This window comes from Hypanus sabinus, chromosome 7, assembly GCF_030144855.1.
Source record: "Hypanus sabinus isolate sHypSab1 chromosome 7, sHypSab1.hap1, whole genome shotgun sequence".
NCBI lineage: Eukaryota > Metazoa > Chordata > Chondrichthyes > Myliobatiformes > Dasyatidae > Hypanus > Hypanus sabinus.
In genome coordinates this window covers 144,771,668-144,792,613 of record NC_082712.1, presented here as the reverse complement: position 1 = coordinate 144,792,613, position 20,946 = coordinate 144,771,668, and the positions used below count along the sequence as shown (strand labels likewise).

At 40.1% G+C, this 20,946-nt stretch overlaps 1 protein-coding gene across 4 annotated transcripts in view; it reads left to right on the top strand.

The window, feature by feature from the left end:
* The window catches only part of sbf2 (SET binding factor 2), a 507,247-nt gene that overhangs the window by 159,732 nt on the left and 326,569 nt on the right, over positions 1–20,946 (top strand). For all 4 annotated transcript variants that reach the window (XM_059975882.1, XM_059975881.1, XM_059975879.1 and 1 more), the window contains one exon: positions 8,229–8,366. In XM_059975882.1, the coding sequence (XP_059831865.1) occupies positions 8,229–8,366 (138 nt within the window). The remainder of the gene's footprint in view (positions 1–8,228; positions 8,367–20,946) is intronic.

Genomic DNA, 20,946 nt, shown 5'->3' with positions numbered 1-20,946 from the left:
TTATGGTTAAGGAGATTGCCTTTTGACTGCTGATGGGATCTTGGCAAGCAGGGTTAAAGAAAATCGAAGGGTCTCGGCCCGAAACGTTAGCTACTCTTTTCTCACAGATGCTGCCTGACCTGCTGAGTTCTTCCAGCGTCATGTACGTATTCTATACATACATCAGGAGTAATGGGATATCTAAAGAATGGGTATGACACGAAGAATAAAGGAGAGGATATATGCTTGGAGGCAGACGATGTGTGGGTGAGGTCCTAAGTGCATATTTTACATCAGTATTTATGAAGGAAAAGGCTATGGAGGATAGCGAAAACAGTTCTCTGGGACCTCGCCTTTGGCTAGAAGGGATAAGATGATGTTGATAAAGTCCCCGACAATCTCATCACCTGTGCCCCTCAATAACCTGGGTTGTATTTTTTAAGAAGGTAAACAGGAAATGATAGCTGAGCTTTCCGACAGTTGTAGGCAAGTCATTTGAGAGGATGAGTGATAGGATTTATTTAACCAAGGACTGATATTTTAGCAAGGTGTTTGAGAACGTCTCTCATTGGAGGCTGATCTAAAAATTTTAGATGCAAGGGATCCACTTCATTTGGCTGCTTAGATTCGGAATTGGTTTGTCCAGAGTAAACAGAAGGTAGTGGTTGATGGAAATTGTTCTGGATGGAGGCCTGTAACAGGTGGTGTGGAACAGGATTCCATACTGATTGAAACATGTGATGTATGGGTTAATAAGTACGCATTGGCTACATACTTAGTAACCCGCACCACATTTTGTGGTGTTACATAGAAGACTGGCAGAAGATATGGTGGAATATAGATGAAACTCAAAGTAAATTTATTATCAAAGGATGTATATGCCACCATATATTACCTTGAGATTTTCTTGCAGGCATTTAAAGGAAAATAAACAAACAATAGAATTTATGTAAAGCTGTATGTAAACAAAGACTGATAAACCATCAATGAAAGTAGACAAATTGTACAAATTAAAATAAAAACACAAATAATAAAACATGAATTGTGGGGTATTTGAAAGTGAGTCTGTCGGTTGTGGAATCAGTTCAGATTTCAGGTGAATGAAGTTACGCATGCTGATTAAGGAGCCTAATGCTGGATGGTAATAAATGTTCCCAGACCCGGTGAATGTGGGACCCAAGGCTTTTGTACCTCCTGCCTGATGGAAGCAGCAAGAAGAGAACATGCTTATATAGTGCGGGTATTTGATGCTGCTTTCTTGTGGCAGTACTCCTTGTAAATTTGCTCTGTGGTGGGGAGGGCTTTATGTGGGATGGACTGGACTGTATTGACCACTTTCTGTAGACCTTGCTGTTCCTGAGCATTGGTATTCCCAGGCTAGTGATGCAACTAGGCAGGATACTCTCCGCTGTGCATCAATAGAAGTTTGTCTAAGTTATAGATGACATTCCAAATCTACGCAGATTATTAAGAAAATAGAGGCACTGCCATGCCTTCCTTGTGATGTCACTTGTGTGCTGGTCAAAGGAAAAATTTCTGATAAGTTTTACAAGGAATTTAAAGTTATTGATCCTCTCTACCTCTAGTGCCTTAATGAGTACGGGCTCATGGACCTCTGGCTTCTTCTCCTGTAGTTTATAATCAGGTCTTTTGTTGCTGATGTTGAGTGAAAGGTTGTTGCTGATTCGCTCAACAAAACTAATCCAGGCCAGTTAGCAATTTGGGTGGAGAAATGGCAGATGGAGTTTAACACAGCCACGTGAAGTGCTGCACCTTGAGAAATCAAATGTAAAGGGACAGTGCATGTTCATGACAAGACCCTTTACAGTGATGTCCATAGAGATTTGGGGACCAAATTCTTAGCTTCCTAAATGTGGCTACACAGGTTGATAAGGTGGTTAAGAAGCCATATGGCACAATTGCCTTTATTAGTCAGGAAATTGAGTTCAATAGTCAGCAAGTTATGTTGTAGATTTAGGGCAACAATTATACCTTTGCCCAAGAAGAGCAGTGTGATCTACCTAAACAGCACTCTTTGAGAGGTTGGTCATGGCTAGAATCAACACCAGTCTCAGGAAGGACACGGACCCACTTCAATTTGCCTATTGCCACAATAGGTCTATGCCGGACAATATCTCAATGACTCTCCACGTAGCCTTAGATCACCTTGGCAATGCAAATACCTATGTCTGGATACTGTTTATTAACTATAGCTCTGCATTTAACATAATCATTCCTACAGTCCTGATCTAAAAGCTACAGAACCTGGGACTCTCCCTCTGCAACTGGATCTTCTGCTTCTTAAATGGAATGCCACAATTTGTGCAGATTAGAAATAACAATTCCACCCAGCTGACAGTCAACACTGGCACACCACAGCAATGTGTCCTTAGCCCACTGCTGTACCCTCTCTAAACCTATAATTGTGTGACTAAGTATAGCTCAAATGTCATCTATCAATTTGCTGATGATACAACCATTGTTGGCAGAATTTCAGATGATGACAAAAGGGTACACAGGAGCGAGCTAGAACAGTTGAGTGGTGTTGAAGCAACAACATTGCACTCAATGTCAGCAAGAGCTGATTGTGAATCTTAGAAAGATTAAGATGAGGGAGCACAAACCATTCTTCATAGATGATCAGAAGTGGAGAGAGTGAGCAATTTCAAGTTCCTGTGTGTCAATGTCTTTGAGGACCTAACCTGGATGCAATGTATTGATGCAGATATAAAGAAGGCAAGACAATGGCTATATTTCATGAAGAGTTTAAAGAGATTTGGTTTGTCAACTAAAACACTCAAACTTCTACAAATGTCCCATGGAGAGCATTCTGACTAGTTGTTTCACCACCTGGTATACCCTGTATACGCTTTCATCACCATCTGAAATACTGCTCCTATATCTTCTGGTCTTATGGTTTTCTGTTCTTGGAGGTTGGGGAGGTGTTTATAGTATAATCCCATCAGAAAGATTGAGTTTTCCTTAATTTTGAGTTCTGCCAATGCATGCTCAGTGGATGCATTGTTATGTTACCCCTGCATGCAGCTGTGATAAGAATGTAAGAAATAGGAACGGGAGTAGGCCATCTGGCCCATTGAGCCTGCCCACCATTCAACAAGATCATGGCTGATCTGTTCGTAAACTCAGCTCCATCTACCTGCCTTTTCCCCATAACCCTTAATTCCCCTACTATGTAAAAATCTATCTAACTGTATCTTAAATATATTTAGTGAAGAAGCCTCAACTGCTTCTCTGGGCAGAGAATTCCACAGACTCACCACTCTTTGGAGAAAAACAGTTTCCCCTCATCTCCATCCTAAATCTTCTCCCCTGAATCTTGAGGCAATATCCCCTAGTTCTAGTCTCACCTACCAATGGAAACAACACTCCTACTTCAATCTTACCTCTCACTTTCAAAATTTTGTATGTTTCTTAAGATCCCCTCTCATTCTTCTGAATTCCAGAGAGTTTTGTCCCAGGCGACTCAGTCTCACCTCATAGGTTAACCCCTTCATCCTTGGAATCAACCTGCTGAATCTCCTCTGCACTGCCTCCAAAGCTAGTATATCCTTCCTCAAGTACGGAGACCAGAATTGCACACAGTACTCTAGGGCAGCAAGACCTCCCTGCTCTTGAATTCAATCCCTCTAGCAATGAAGGCCCACATTCCATTTGCCTTGTTAATAACCTGTTGTACCTGCAAGCCAAATGTTTGTGATTCATGAACAAGCACTCCCAAGACCCTCTGCACAACAGCATGCTGCAATCTTTCACCATTTAAATAATAATCTGCTCTTCTATTACTCCTTCCAAAGTGGATGATCTCGCATTTCCCAACATTGTATTCCACTCATCTAACCTATCTATATCCCTCTGCAGACTCTCCACATCCTCTGTACAATTTGCTTTTCCACTCAGTTTAATGTCATCAGCAAATTTTGCTACGCTACACTCAGTCCCCTCTTCCGAATCATCAATATAAATGGTAAACAGCTGCGGGCACAGCACCGACCCCTGCGGTACCCCACTCACCACTGACTGCCAACAGGAGATACACCCATTTGTAACATCTCTCTGCCTTCTATTGTTTAACCAATCCACTATCCATGCCAATACACTTCCTCTGTATCTTATTTATAAGATATTGTTCCTGATGAATAGTGCAAATCCTGTGCTCTCTTTTACTTTCTTACATTAAGCATGTATTCCTGTCCTTTATCAACCACAGTTCAGCTTGTTTATCCCATTTTTTCTTGCCTGACTTCTTCCTGTTCTTACTGGCCGCCTTCTCAATCTCTTCACTTTCTGACCTGGTGCTCTGATTCCCATCGTCCACCAAATTCATTTAAACCCACCCAAGTGTACCTTCTAGTCAGAGTATCGGTTCCCTTCCAATTAAGGTTCAACCTGTCCCTCTTGTGCAGGTTACTCCTGCCCTACAAAAGAGTCCAGTGACTTAACAACCCAAAACCCTGCCATTTGCAACAGTTCCTCAGCCACATATTCATTTGTACTCTTTTTTTTATTCCTGCTATGAATAGCTCATGCCATCAAGAGTAATGCAGAGATTACTTCCTTTGTGATCCTGCTTTTAAGCCTCTTTCCTTCCTCCCTATACGCGATGCATAGGATCCTTTCTACCTATGATTGGTGCCAATGTGTACCATGAACTCTGGCTGCACACCCTGTAGCTGCTCTGAGAAATCCTTGACCTTAGCACCTGGGTGCAATGCAGCAGCTTGTATTTCTTGCATGGACAAAGAATCTCTTGTCTGTTCCATGAACCATTGAGATTTCTGTCACTGCTGGTCTTTCTGACTTTACCCTTCCCTGCTGAGTGTTAGACCTGGCCGCAGTGTGATTAATTTGGCTGCTGCTACTGATGCTGTGCCCTGGTAGGTCATCTCCCCCTGTGATATCCAGAAAGATATACTTGTTGCTAAGTGTTCTGGCCACAGGGGAACCCTGCACTGACTCTCCTGAGTTCCCATTTATCTGAAGACTATATCTAGGGTGTGAGCATCTGAGTATAAGTCTCATCTATGAGGCTTTTGGCCTCCCAGATGGTTCTATATGTATTTAACTCCAGCTGTTGCCAGCAGGGTGGGAAAAGGTAAAGGGTTGGAGATGAAGGAATCTGATAGGAGAGGAGAGTGGACCATAGGAGAAAGGGAAGGAGGATGGGCAAGAGTGGTGAATAGAAGAAGAGGGGAAGGGAAGGGAACTTTTTGAAACTGGAATGAGAAATCGATATAAGAGGAACAAGAATAAGGGGCTAGTGCAGGAAAGTGGCGCAGTTGTAAAAGAGCAGCAGTGATGACAATTAAATGTCATTCAACACAACAGGCCAAATAGGCTACGGCTGTTTATTTCTAAGATTTTTTTTAAAAAAATTGAGCTTTTGAACACAACTGTATAATTATGTATGTATGCACAGTACTTTGCTGTTACTGTGTAACCACCTTTTTTCAAAAAGCTGCAAACTTGGGTTAAATAAGGAAAACACTGAGACCTTCTTATCTTAACCTGTGTCATATCATTCTCCCAGATCTGCCAGCATGTAAACTCATTGCATTGTTTGCATATTTTTAAATGGCAATTTGGTACAAGGTCATTACAGTATTTTGTTTCTATGGAGTAGCCAATACAAAACAATGTGATCTTACATTGAAGATTTTTTGTTTATTATTTTTGGAAACATAAATCTATATTAAGGTCCATTTGGCCTTATTTTCAAAGTGCAGTTCTGTAAGATTTATTGATTTAATACTAATGTGAAATGCACTTCACTGTTATTAATGAATTACATGTATAACGTATTGTTTCCATTTGTGCCTGATAAATATATCTTGGATATATGCTTGTATGTCTTTTTAACTCAATAATGAAACATTTTTAAATGAAATTTGCGGCATCTCGATAAATCTTGCTTATTTATTACCAAAATGCTTGAATTAAAGTTTTAATGATATAGTTATAAATATTTGGCTGACAGTTTATTTACTGTAATTAGTGCAATTCAGCCAATCAATCTAGATAAAAATTTAAAATGCATATTTATTATGGAGGAGTGGTCAGGTTTCTAAATTTCTACTGCTTGTGAAATTTGGTAGTGCTTACTTTCAATGTCCTATGTAAGTTAACAGTAGGCAGCAATTTTGAAGTCAAAAGCATCTGTAATAGTAGTTATTTGATTAATATGCATCAATCTAGCTTTCTGCCTTTATAGAAACAATAGAATTGGAATCCAAAAGACCAACTTTTTAATAAGATACTTGAGTATTTGCCTATTAACCATGTACAGCTCTAGTCTTTTTAATTTTGTGGGGTATGGTTATCACTGGAAATGGAACATACATTGTCCACTCATACTTGCCTTTGAAAATATGTTGCTAAGTTCTTGGATTAGTTTAGATTGTTGTCAGGTAGGGAGTCTAGAATTGCAACTCAGCAATAAGAAAGAAGTGTGGATATATTTTGAACTCAGAACGGTGCATGACTTGGAAGAGAGCCTCAAAGCAATATTCTTCCCTTATTGTCTTTGACAAAAGTTTCCAAAAAGAGAAACCTATGTAAGTAAGTGCATAAAAACATAAAATGCTGGCTGAACTCAGCAGGCCAGGCAGCATCTATGGGAGGAGGTAGTGATGACGTTTCGGGCCGAAACCCTTCATCAGGAGTAACTGCATGTTTGTTTTATAGCTGGCACACACTGCAGTTATTACACACCAACGATGGAGGAGATGAATACTTTGTCTTTGGTGTTAAGCACTTTGAATGTTGAATCTTCACTCATCCAGACAAAGCTGAAAATATTCCGTTGCATTTCATATGGGTCTTTTAGGTGGTAAAATTTTGGAATTTTTTTCACTGCCTGCCAGATTTCTGACCCATTTTTTAAAAAAAAACACCACATTTACATGGCTGTTATAGTTGATACTGTGGTTGGCATGATCAACAGTATATTACTCTTGTGGGCCCGCCCAAGAAGCAAAAATAGTAAGGCAGTGTCATAGATTCATGGACAATTCAGAAATCTGATGGTGGAGTGGAAGAAATGTTGAGCATGTGTCTTCAGCCTCCTGTACCTCTTCCCTGAAGTTAGTAATGAGAAGAGGGCATGTTTTGGGTGATGGGGGTCTTTAATAATGGATGCTGTTTTTTTTTGAGGCTTTGCATTTTTAAGATGACCAGGATGATGGGGAGGCTCATGCCCATGATGGAGCAGGCAGAGTTTATAGCCTTTCAAACTTTTTATGATCCCTGTGTAGTGGTCCTTCCATACGCGGCAGTGATACAATCAGTTAGAATGCTGTGCATGGTACATCTGTAGAAATTTGCTAGTCTTTGGTGAGATACCAAATCTCCTTAAACTTCTCACTAGTGGTCCTCTTTGTAATTGCATCAATACGTTGGGCCTAGGATGGGCTTCAGAGCTATTGACACCCATGATCTTGAAACTACTCACCCTTTCCACTGCTGATCCCTTGATGAGAACTGGTGTGTGTTCCTTCGACTTCCCTTTCTTGAAGTCCACAGTCAGTTCCTTGGTCTTACTAACTTAGAGTGCAAAGTTGCTGTTGTGACATGACTCAACCAGTAAATCTATCTCACTTTTATTTGCCAGCTCGTCACCAGTAGAAGTTCTGCCAACAGCAGTGGCGTCATCAGTGAATTTATTGCTAATGGTTGTAGAGGGAGTATGAGCAGTGGGCTAAGCACATAGTTTCCAATCCAAGGCCGAGATGTTATCAGCACCCTTCATTGAGTCCTGATGCAGGCTCAAAATGTTGATTCTACCCTTTTCCACAGATGCTGCCTAGCCTGCTGAGAGTTCCACCAGCATTAAGTGTGTGTTGCTTGGATTTCCAACATCTGCAAATTTTCTCTGGTTTGCGATCACTTCAAGATTGTTTTGCTGGTTTCTCAATAAAAGTTCGAAGATACTCTTTGACTTTGGAACTTTGTGATTGGATTGGATAGTGTAGTGTAGATTACAGGATGAACCCCCCCCCCCACCCCCCAAGCTTAGTCTCGTAGCGGTTTTAGTATGTTCAAGTAATCACTACATGAGAAAAGATTTGTACTGAAAGAGAAACTGTGTTTACAAATCCATGTGTTCATATTTTTAATTTTTATTATAAATTGCTTGACACGTTTTAATATATTTAGTTTATATTAAAACTTTTTTGTAGTTAAGAAATAAAAAGTTGTATCCTAATTAATTGTAACATTATTTTTATCTCTAGTTTTGTCAGCCTGCTGGCTGGCAGCTGTCTACTGAACGAAAACAACCCACATATTTTGTTGTGGTTCTGACTGACATCGATTCGGATCGCCATTATTGCGCATGTCTAACATTTTATGAAGCAGAAATTAATCTGCAGGTAAGTACATTTAAAGATTTTCTTATTTAGTTTACTTAAAAGCACAGACAGCTGAAAATACAGCCACTGCCACTGGTGTGGGGAGACATGTGTTTGTGCTGGAGGAATGGTTAGTTAGCACTGTGGGTACATTTAGAAGATGGAGGATGACAATGAATTCCAAGATAACAGAAGATGACAGCAGCAGATGACAGATCCATAACATGGTCTCCAAAAAGCTCATTTGCATGATCTGTATACAAGTCGGGCATTCGCAAACTAGGGAGGACCTGTATGTATGATGACAAAGGAGTTGATTTTGCCTATGTGGACATGCCAATTCCAGTAGTCCTATTCTCACTCTTTAATTCCCTGTGACACTACAGATGACACTCTCATTCATGCTCTTACACAGCCCTTTGATTCTTCTTGCCATAAACTAACTCTAAGGGGTTATTATGGTAGCCAGTGTTTCTAGCAGTGTGTCTTTGGGATGTAAAAGATAATCAGAGAACATGGAAGAAAGGCAAGCAGTTACTGAGAATGAATGTGAACTGCACAGAAATTACCCAAGATGGGTTCAAACCCAGGCCCCTGGAGCCATGAGGCAGCTGCATTGACCCGTGCACCACCATGCTGCTCCACATGCTGAGCAAGACAATTCTGTTGAATCCTCTGAAGCCTTACCGTTATAATTTCTAAAGGTACAGGTCCATGAAAAAGTTTGTGAACCCTTTGCAATTACCTGGCTTTCTGCATTAATTGCTTATAAAATGTGGTCTGATCTTCATCTAGGTCACTATAATAGACAAACAATTGTACTACTTCTCGTTAATACTGACAGACTACTACCAGAGCTTGCTCTTCTTAAGCAAAGTCTGTTTATGTGCACCATGCTACGATCAAAACAACTCTCAGAGGACGTTAGAAGAAAAATTTTAGAGGTTCATGAAGCTTGAAAAGGCTACAAAAGCATTTCTGAAGGCCTGAGTGTTCATCAGGCTACAGCAAAAGACATTAACTAGAAATGGTGAAAACTCAGTACTGTTGCTACTCTCTTTAGGTGTGGGTTTCCTGCAAAGATCACATCAAGAGCACAATGTGCATTGCTGAAGGAGGTGAAAAAGAAACCAAGTGTAAGAGCAAAAGACCTGCAGAAACCTCTAGAACTTGCTAAAGTTTCCATTCATGTGTCCACTAAGAAAAACACTGAACAAGAATGGTGTTATTGTTCTCCAAAATAAAATTTGCACATCTCAACTTTGCGAAAGTCCACCTGAATGTTCCATAATGCTGCTGGGATAATGTTCTGTGGACAGATGGGACAGAAGTTGAAATTTCTGGTAAAAATGCACATTGCTGTGTTTGGAGGAAAAAGAGCACTGCACACCAAACCTCAACCCAACTGTGAAGCATGGTGAAAGGAGATGCTGCCTGGCCTGCTGAGTTCCTCCGGCATTTTGTTTGTGTTGGATCGTGGTTTGGGGCTGCTTTGCTGCCTCAGGGCCTGGACAGCTGCCAATTGTTGAGAGAACAATGAATTCAAAATTGTATCAAGATGTTTTACATGAGAGTGTTAGGGTAGCGGTCCATCACCTGAAGCTTACTAGAAGTTGGTTGATGCAACTGGACAATGATCTGCAACACAAGTGTAAAACAACAACAGAGTAGTTTTTAAAAAATCATTGTTTTGGAATGGTCAAGTTAGAGTCCAGACCTTAACCCAACTGAGATGCTGTGGCATGACCTGAAGAGGGCTGTTCATGCAAGCTGTCCCAGAAATACTGATGAACTGAAAGTTTTATATGGAGGATTGGTCTAAAATTCCTCCTTGCTGTTGTGCAAGTCTGATTAGCAGCTACAGGAAACATTTGGTGGAGATTATTGCTGCGAAAGGAGGTCCTACAAGGGTTCACATACTTTGTCCAACTTGTACTGTGAATGATTAAACAGTGTGTTTAATAAAGGTATAAAAAGCACAACTGTCAGTGTGTTGTTAGTTTAGGCAGTGTTTGTCTATTTTTGTGCTTAGATGAATATCAGACCATATTTTATGAGTAATTAATGCAGAAAATCAGATAATTGCAAAGAGTTCTCAAACTTTTTCCTGCAACCGTACATGTTTGAACTTGGGTCTCATTGTGTTAAATACATTTCAGCCTTCTAATTACCTGCTGCTTTACCTTGATGCCATCATATGATTCTTCAGTTTCTTATGTGCTTAAAAAGCCCCGTGTATTTTGACATGTTGGATCATATTTTAAAAATATTTTGTCAATGCTGCCTCCCAAGTGTACATCTGAAATTTTCAGACATTCTCAGTTTTTTAAGTCGTCTATCTCCAATTTATATTGGAAATAGCACCAGGTACATGCAGATGCAGCACCTTAGAGACAGTGTTAGGGAACGGGACTGCAACTTGATGACCTTCGGCTTGTTAGGGAAAGTGAAGCAGTGATAGACAAGAACTACAGGGAAATAGTCAATCCAAGGCTACAGGAGACAGATAAATGGGTGACTGTCAGGAGAGGGAAGGGAGAACGTCAGTGGAGAGCACCTGTGGCTGTCCCCCGCAACAATAAGTACTGTTGGGCCAACCTACCTGGGGGAAGCAACAACAGCTGTTCCTCTGGCACTGTGGTTTAGAAGGGCAGGAAGCTGAACAGGATTGCAGCAGAAATGGGACTCTGTAGTTAGGGGGATAGATAGGTAATTCTGTGGATGTGAAAAGAAAATATGGATGGTAGCTTGCTTCCCAGGTGCCAGGGTCCAAGATTTTTCTGAATATATCCACAATATCCTGAAAAGTAAGGGTGAGCAGCCAGAAGTCGTGGTACATATTGGTACCAATGACATGGGTAGAAAAAGGGAGGAGGTCCTGAACACAGAAGACAGGGAGTTGGGAAGAAAGCTGAGAAGCAGAGTTTGAAGGGTAGTAATCTTGGGATTGCTGCCTGTGCCACATGACAGTGAGGATAGGAATAAAATGAGGTGGTGGATAACTGTGTGGCTGAAGAATTGGAGCAGGGATTCAGATTTCTGAATCATTGGGACTTCCTCTGGGGCAGGTGTGACCTGTACAAAAGGGACAGGTTGCACTTGAATCCCAGGGGACCAATATCCTTGAAGGCAAGTTTGCCAGAGTTATTGGGAATGTTTTAAATTAATACGGCCGAGGGATGGGAACCAGTATGATAGAGCTGAGGTTGAGCCAGCAAGTAGATGATGTAATATGAATGCAAGGAGGGACAGGCCAATGATTGGGTACAGCTGCAGACAGAGCAGAGAGTTAAGTTGTACCACAGAGGCATAATTCATAAGGACGAAGAGTGCATTACTAAATGTGCTGTATTTAAAAGCACGTAGCATTTGGAACAGTGTGGTGAAATTTTGGTGCAAATAGAGATTGGTTGGTATGACGTTGGCATCACTGAATCATGGCTGAAAGGTGGTCATAGTTGGGAGCTTAGCATCAAAGGATCAAAAGGACCTACAGGATGGCATAGGCAGTGATGTGGTTCTTCTTGATAAGAGATGGAATTACATCTTTAGAAAGAGGTGATATAGGGTCAGAGAATGTTGAATGAAACCCAGTTTCCCTCAGGATCAATAAAGTATGTCTGTCTATCTTTGTGGGTGGAGTTAAGAAACTGCAAGGGTAAAATAAAATATTATGGGAATCATATAGGCCTTCAAATCGTAGGCGAGATGTGGGGTTGAGATTGTCAAGGAAGCTGGAAAGGCATGCATTAAGTGTAACATCGCAATTATAATGGGGGACTTCAATATGCAAGGGGATTGGGAAAATCAGGTTTGTGTTGGATTGCAAGTGAGGGAGTTTATTGAATGTCTATGAGATGGCTTTTAAGAGCAGCTTGTGCTTGAGTTTACTAGGGAAAAGGCTATCTTAGATTGGATGTTGTGTAATAACCTAGATCAGGGGTCAGCAACCTTTTTGCCTCTGTGGGCTGGATCGCATATTAATGAGTGGACAGTGGGCCAGATAAATGCCAGAAAAGAACTTGAAATCTGGGAACTATCCATTTAAATACATCTAGTTATGTTTTGCCTCAAATTAATGAATTATGCATGTGTAGTCACACGCAAAGTGCTACTAAAGAAAACACACGGAGGAAGAGAGAGTTGAACTCAGAATGACTTTACTGATACAAAATCGTGCGCTTAAATCTCCCCTCCCATTGGTCCCTGCAACCCTTGCGGCAGACGTGACGTCAGACTGTCCCCGGAAGGTCCGCCCCAAGTGGACCGCGCATCTGCCAGCAGCTCCCGATGGCAGTTCGAGTCCCATGTGTGCAGGCCACCACGCGTGCTGGAAAATCATTTGTGCTTAAGGTTGCCTACCACTGACCGAGGTTTTATTCATCAGCTTAAAAGGAATCCTTAGGAGGCAGTGATCATAAATGATTGAATTCATCCTGTAATTATAGAGGGAGAAGCCCAAGTCAGATGTATCAACATCCAATGGAATAAAGAGAATTAGAGGCATGTGCGAACAGCATGCTCAGGTGGATTGGAGGGGGTTACTGATGGGGATGGAGGCAAAACGATGATTTTGAAAATGCCGGTTTCGCGTAAAAACAGTAGGCGTCCTTGATGGACTGAATGGCCTAATTCTACTCCAATGTTTTATGGTCTTGTATTTCTCTTATGTAACATTGAAGTTGAGTACACTAACAACAACGCATGTACAAATATGCTAATACTGAGAGTTTACTCAGGTGAGGTCTACGTTAAAGAGCATTGATCATTCCTGTGGAGTACACCACCACCACCAAATAACATACTTCAGAATTCAGCAGAAGTGTTACGTTAAGTGTTATTTTTAGGGCTGTCAGTGATTTAAGGTAACCAAATTCTCATATTAATTTTATTGGCAATATGAGATTTCTATTTCTGCCTGCAATGTTGAATGGAGCTGATACTTTATTATGCTTGGTGGTTTGATTGTATTTCTTTGAAATAATTGGTCTAATTATTTGAACTTTTTCCTAGAAGCTTTATTGTTAGAGCAGGTTAGCTCTTGGGAATATAATGGATTCTGGTTAATTGCGTCATTGATTAATTAGTGCAGCGGCTTATTTGGGGCAACTTTTAGAGACAAAAACTAATCAAGAAAATAGCTGGGATTCCCTTTGTTTATTTGGACCATTATGCTGCTTAGTTCGAATAGGAGCTTGTAACCAAACGATTTCTAATTTCTATCAGTCGCATTCACTAATGTGGCTGTTAGAGATTACACCTTGCTTGGATTGAACACTCTAAATAACGTCAGTTGCACATATTTATGTTCAAAAAGCAGTGATTTTTGTCATTGACAGTTGGCAAGAAATAAGCTGTATGACAATTCAGAACTGCGGTTTCAAGCATTCAGCTTGGAGATGCCATAAATGGCTGTGAGTGAAAATGATATGATTTCACTACTCCAGCAAGTTAGGAACAATAAAGAATTTGAAGTTATCAACCATCATCTTGAATGTTACAGTGAAAATGAATAGTTAGAGGGTGCAGTTGTCAAAAGCATTGTATGAAAAAGCATTGTTTATTATCTGCAGCAGGTAGCTTCACTGATTTTGTTCATTTTTTAGTCCAATCAGAAGATCGTGCATAAATTCTTTTGTTAATAACTATTAGGGACTAGAGCTCATTTTTATAGTGCTGTAGTAGTATTGGCTGTGTTCTAATTTGTTATATATTCCATTCAAATACACAATTTCTTAGTTAAACAGTAGTTCATCTTTTTAACTGCTTCCATTAAACTTTGCATATTTAGGGCAACTATTTAATTGGGCCAAAATGTATTGGTCCCGATGTGTTCCAATTAACCAGAATCCACTGAAATTGAAAATATGACACTAGATTCTGATCTTAAGGTGAAAATTGACTGAATATAGAACAAACATACAGTGCAGGAACAGGCTCTTCAGCCCACCATGCTTTTAAAAAAATTTATTTACAGGAAGTGGGTGTCACCAGCTTACCCATCCCTAGTTGCCCTTGAGATGGTTGTGAGGAGTTTCCTTCTTGAACCTTTGCAGTTAGTGAGGTATAGATATACCCACAATGCTGTTAGGGAAGGAACTCAATGATTTTGACCCAATGACAATGAAGGAACGGTGATATGTTTCCAAGTCAGGATGGTGAGTGACTTGGAGGGGGATTTCTAGGTGGTGATGTTCCCAGGTATCTGCAGTTCTCGTCCTTCTAGATGGTAGTGGTGATGGATCTAGAAGGTGCTGCCTTAGGAACTTTGATGTGTTGTTGCAGTGCATCTTGTAGATAGTACACACTGCTGCAACTGTTTGTCGATGATGGAGGGATTGGATGCTTGTGGAAGGAGTACCAATCAAGTGTGCTGCCTTGTACTGGATGGTGTCAAGCTTCTTGAGTGTTGATAGAGCCACACTCATCCAGCGAGTGGTGTACATTCCATTGCATTCCTGACCTGAGCCTTGTAGATGCTGGCAGCTGAGTTACATGCCGCAGGATTCCTAACCTTTGACTTGCTCTGGTAGCCATGGTGTTTATAATGGCTAGACCAGATCAGTTTCCTGTCGGTGGTAACCTTCAGGATGTTGATAGTTCGGGTTTCAGTTATGGTGTTGCCATTGAATGACAAGGGACAATGGTTAGAGCCTCACTTGTTGAAGGTAGTCATTGCTTGGCACTTGTATGGCTTGAGTGTACTTGCCACTTGTCAGCCTAAGCCTGGATATTGTCAATACCTTCAAATCCTTTGTTGTTCCTAACTTGCTTATGGTGTCAACCTGTCTGCCACTAGTCTGGATTTTGGACTGTCTTCCTCTATTTGCTGCTTGTGATGTTTCTGTCTGAATGCCTCTTAACATTGCTATCATAGCTGTTTCTACTACCTCCCTGGCAGCATGTTTCAAGTGTCTACCATTCCTGCAGTTTAAAATAAAATCTTCCTCAAAATCAGAATAATGTTTATTATCACCGGTATGTGTCATGAAATTTGTTAACTTAGCGGCAAGTTTATATGCTTCTATCAGGTTGCCCCATGGTTTCTGATGCTCCAAGAAAATGATAAAAGTTTGTCTGAAGCAAAATGGAGGAAATCAGCATGAGAGGCAGCAGCTAATTGAAGATTTAGGTCAAGACCTGGTAACGAGACTGTGTGTGTAGAGTGGAGTATGGAGAGGTGACAAGGAAAGGTGAGACAGGAGCTGATGCCCATTGAGTGGATGAAGAGAGGGCAGATTGGTAGATGGAGCCAGGTTGGGGAAGAGGTTGATAGCAAGTCAGAGTGTTAAGTGGAACCACAGTGGTGGCTGGGTGGGGGGGGGGGGTGGGGTGGTGCTTGTGAAGGAATGAATGAGAGGATCAGGAGTGAAAAAGGAACATTTTAATAAGGTGTGTTTTCTGAAGTAGGTAAATTCTATGTTGTAAGCTACCCAGGTGGAATATGTACTGTTCTTTTATTTGCTTTTGTTCTCACTCTGGCAGTGGAAAATGCCAGCAACATTATTGGGTACTGGTATTGGGAAAGGGCATTGAAGTGGCATACAACTGGGAGCTCTGGATGGCCATTCTAGATATATTGGGTAGGTGCTTTGCAAGGTGGTTGTTTACCCATGTAAATGAGGCCACACAGTGAATGCCATATGCTACAGACAAGGGTGGAAGAAATGCATATACATCTGTCTCACCTTGAGGGGCTTTTTAGGTTCCTAGATAGTGGTGAGGAAGGAGATGCTAGGGCAAGTATGCAACTTCTCCTTATAGCTTATGCACTCCAATCCAGGAACATTCTGGGGAATCTCTTTTGCACCATTTCTAAAGCCTCCACATTCATTTGTGTGTGAATCACAAGTTTTAAAGTACATTTATTATCGAAGTATATAGTATACAACCCTTAGATTTGTCCTTCCACAGGCATTCACGAAACAAGCACCCTGGAACCCATTTAAAAAAAATATCCAGCAAGCGTGGTGGGGGGCAGGGGGCAAATCAAGCCAACAAGAATTGAGCGAATAACACACAGAGTATTAAACATCAAACTGCAGAATGGCCCCCCAAAAAACTCCAGAACTGACAGCCAGTGAGTCAGATCAATTTGGCACACAGTGCTCATAATATGGCATATGCAGGATGTTATTCAGCTGCAGCACAACTTACCACCCTCGGTACTTACTGCCACAGAATACCATACACGTTCCTGATGACTTGTCCACTTGTGTTGCCACGTGTAGGGAGTTTTGACTTGGACCCCAGTATACATCAGTGCTCCCAAAGTTCCTTCCATTGTATACTTTCCTCTTACATTTGTCCTCCCAATGTGCAAAACCTCTTTCTTGCCTGGTTAAACTCTGTATGCTATTTCACTGATCAAAATTGCTATCCCAAGGCCCCACCAATCTCCTCCCTCAGAATGTGGGAAGATCCCATTGGGCCCTGGGATGTAACTACCTTAATATTTTTCATGCTACCAAATATCTTGCCCTTCTTAACATCAATGTGCACTAGAATATCAACATCATCTATGTCCTCAATGATTCCCAATGCAATAAACTCACTGAGGACTTCATTCATCTCTGACTCTAGACAGTATTTCTCTTGTTTATTCTCGCACGAACCTCATTTAGCACTTCTTGTTCACTCCGCCTTGAGGCCTCATCTAGTTTAGAAAGCTGAAATCTCACATATACTTTCTTTCTAAATTTGATCTGAGTTTTCAATTTTTAAAATTATCTTTGGATCCTGAAACTTGTTACCATTATCTTTCATCCTCCTAGGAACATGCTGGTTATGATCTCTTTCCAAAGACACCTACATGTCAGATGTTGATATACCCTCCAACAGCCACTTTCAATCTACTTTTTCTAGTTCCTGCCTAATAATATTGTAATTAATCGTCCCCTAATTTTGCTATTGCATCCAAAGACCAATCATGTGCTTCTCCATAATTATCTGAAAACATGAAATTTTGGTCACTGCTCCCAAAATACCTTCTCACTTTGATCTTTTGGCTAAGCTCATTTCTCAATATAACATCTAGTGTGAACCCATCCATAGTAGGGTTGTCTACATATTGTTTTAAAAAATGTTCTTGGATGCATCTAACAAATTCTGCTTCATCTAAATCTGCTGCATTAACAGAAGCCTGGATAATATTGGGGAGGTTAAAAATCACTGATTTCAATAACCCTGTTGTTTTTACATCTTCCCATGATATATATGACTGCTTGTCTGTTTGCCTGTCCCCCAGTGATTATTGGGAGGCCTTTTGTATAATCCCCATTATAGTGTTTGTACCTTTCTTATTTCTGAATTTCACCCATATGGCCTTGGATAAGCCCTCCAAGCTGAAGTTTCATGGAGTAATTTCAATGGTTCTGCTGATGCTCTGAAAGAGTGTGCGTGGCTGGACAGTATGATCAAGCTGCTAAGGAACAACCTGATGTGCCTTATCATTCCAGTATGACAGCACTTGGCCAAGGGTCTAACTACAAATCAGGCATTTGTAACTGGGAGACAACAACAGGACTTTAAAGATGATCTCACAGTCTGTTGAAAAGTACTCAGCTCCATTAAAAATAGTACATTTTAGATAGAGAAAAGTAAATACAATTCCCAGAGGCTACAATCCCACTGTTACTGAAGGTGCTACAATTACAGATGGTTAGCCACAACATAGCTTTTCAGTCAGTCAAATGTTAGTAAATTCCAAATGTCCATACATTTTCATTATTCTTCAATAGTGCATCTTTTGACAGCCATTTAATAACTCATTACTTTGCATTAAAAGCGATATATGCTAAGGTTGAAATGGTAATGTCTGAATGTTTCTTCATATAGTAATTTTATATGTAAGTGTTTTTCAAATGTAAACCCATACAATGCCAAAGTTATATTTTGAAATTGACAAATTATTCCCAGTATGATTATCCTTTTGCAATTGCCCAGGAATTTTGGCATTGTGGTAACCTTTGTAGATTGCTGTCATTTCCTATTTTTGCTGGACAATCAGTCTTATGGACATCAGTTGTTGAACAGTTAAAGTTCAAGGTTCCTCCAGTCAGACTCCAGAGTTATGAAATTAACAGACAACGAAGAAGTACTGAATTCCATTCTACTAATCAAATGGCCTGGCAGGCTCTATTGTTGTCCTTAATTTGCATGAAAAGAATATCTCACATGAACACATAAGCAACAATCATAATGATGAACATGTGCAAGCATGCAGTCAGAACTATGACTTAATTAAAAAGAAAATAAATTTACAAATCTTTTAAGCAATACACGTCAACTTAATAGACGGAAATTTTAAGTTAGAGGCACTGCATGAATTTGAGCCAGTAAAACAGAAAACTTGTAGCTGGTGGTTAAATTGCAGAGCTTGGAGGACAGGGTTCAAATACAGTGTCATTTATTTATAAATTATACAATGGATGTTACTTGTCAAAAGCACATTTTCCATTATTTAGTTATTTACCTGGGAATTAATGACAAATATTTCCAACTTTTTTTGCTGTGAGTCACCTTCCATTGAAGACAGGCTGTATTAAAAAAAACAAGAATCTATACAAAATCATTGAAACTTGTCAGAACATTGGAATGTACTTCATAAAACAATCAGATAAATAGTTGCTTGTGTCAATGAGAACATATTTCTTATACTGTATTTAAGTTCTATATTTTGAATGCTTAAAGCATAACCAAAAAGTAGCCAGTTTAAGAATGAGAAGAACTTGGAAGTACCAAGAGGGTAAATTTCAGCTCATAGTCAGTTTGTCTGCTGCCCTTAATGTCATTATTACTCTCAAATTTTCTTCTGGTTCAATTCAGACTCTGCAAATGCCACAGTCAAGCTTCTTTCCATCATAAGTGTATTACTTACAAGATATTTTCATCTTTCCCTCCTTCCCTGCTTTTACCATCATGGAGGCTACATGGAGGGATTAGTCTGAATTGTTGGTTTTTCTTCTGGTGTAGAGATCATAGACTGGTCTCTCACATCCCTGCATTCTTTCTTTGAACAACCACCTGCAGGAATTGCAGTTTCTGTAACAGATTCTTTGAATGAGCAGCTCAGGTAATCCCTAGTAGCAGATGTGTTGAGTTTTGAGATTTCGTAAACTATATTGAACACTCCTTCATCCAGACTATTGGAGATTAAGCTGGCTGTTAGCAGTGAGGAATGTCTGGTTATTATCTGCATTTTGACCTGGTAGGAACTTGAAAAGCTTCAGAAGTATACTACATTGTGAACCAGGTTTCCACCAGATCTCTAATGGAACCAGACCGTTGGGATAATAAAAATACTTTTGCTGTTGGAATGTGCTTCATTATGGCAAAGCGTTTTGCATGCTGTTTATCTTTCCATTTTGTAAGGCACGAGCCTTGGAATTTTCACAGCTGGAAGACTTGGAAAAGGAACAGCAAATGGATCTGGTTCAGAAGAAAAGCATAGCGGAATGGTAGTGCTAATGGTAGTGCTCAAAAACAGAGATAATTAATAAAAATCTCGCTTGAAAATCCTTTAATCTCCCAGTGGATCAATAGCTCCTTTTCCTTCCATCTTAAACATACCTTTTCAATTATCTCAAATCATGTTTATATTAATTAAGGTATGTAGAGCAACATCTGTCGAAAAACAAATGCGGTACACCAAGCCTTCATTATCAGTGAAGGATAAGGGCATGAATTTCCAGAAATGTTGATGCAACTAAGATCCTCTCCTCTTGATCCTGAATAAGCACATGTATGCCCCATGTTTCACAGGCTTTCTCAGTGTTAGTCATAGAGCACTACAGCACAGAAATAGGCCCTTTGACCATGCTGAACGGTTATTCTGTCTTATCCCATTGACCTGCACCTGAATCACAGCCCTCCGTACCCTTTCCATGCAAGTACTTATTCAAACTCCTCTTAAATGTTACAATCAAACCTGTATCCACCACTTCTGCTAGCAGCTCATTCCACATTCACCTTATACTCAAATCTATTACACATTGATAAATAGATTTAAAATTGTTAAATGCTGAAAAGAAAATGTCATGGCTACTAATCTAGTTCTTTTGATCTCACTGAAACTTACCAGAATTGATTGATTTTGAAAATTGCTGTGTAATCAAAGATAGCTCTCTATTAGTACAGTGTGTGGAAGACAAGTGGTCTAGAACCTGAAGCTGTTATTTATATAGACGATAAGTTCTCAATCTGTATATCAGAATTGCGTTTAATACCACTGGTATATGTCATGAAATTTGTTAACTTTGTGGCAGCAGTTTAGTGTAAGACATGCTAAATATAGAAAAAGATCAATATATAAATTATAGTAAGTATATATGTATATTAGTTAAATTAACAATAGTACAAAAACGAGAAAAAAGTGAGGTAGTGTTCATGGGTTCAATGTTCATTTAGAAATTGGATGGTAGATGGGGAAAACAAATATTCATGAATCACTGAGTGTGTGCCTTCAGGCTTCTGTAGCTCCTTCCTGAATGTAACAATGAGAAGAGGGCATGTCCTGAGTGATGAGGGGCCTTAATAATGGATGCCACCTTTCTGAGGCATCGCTCCTTGAAGATGTGGATACTGTGGGGGGTTGGTACCT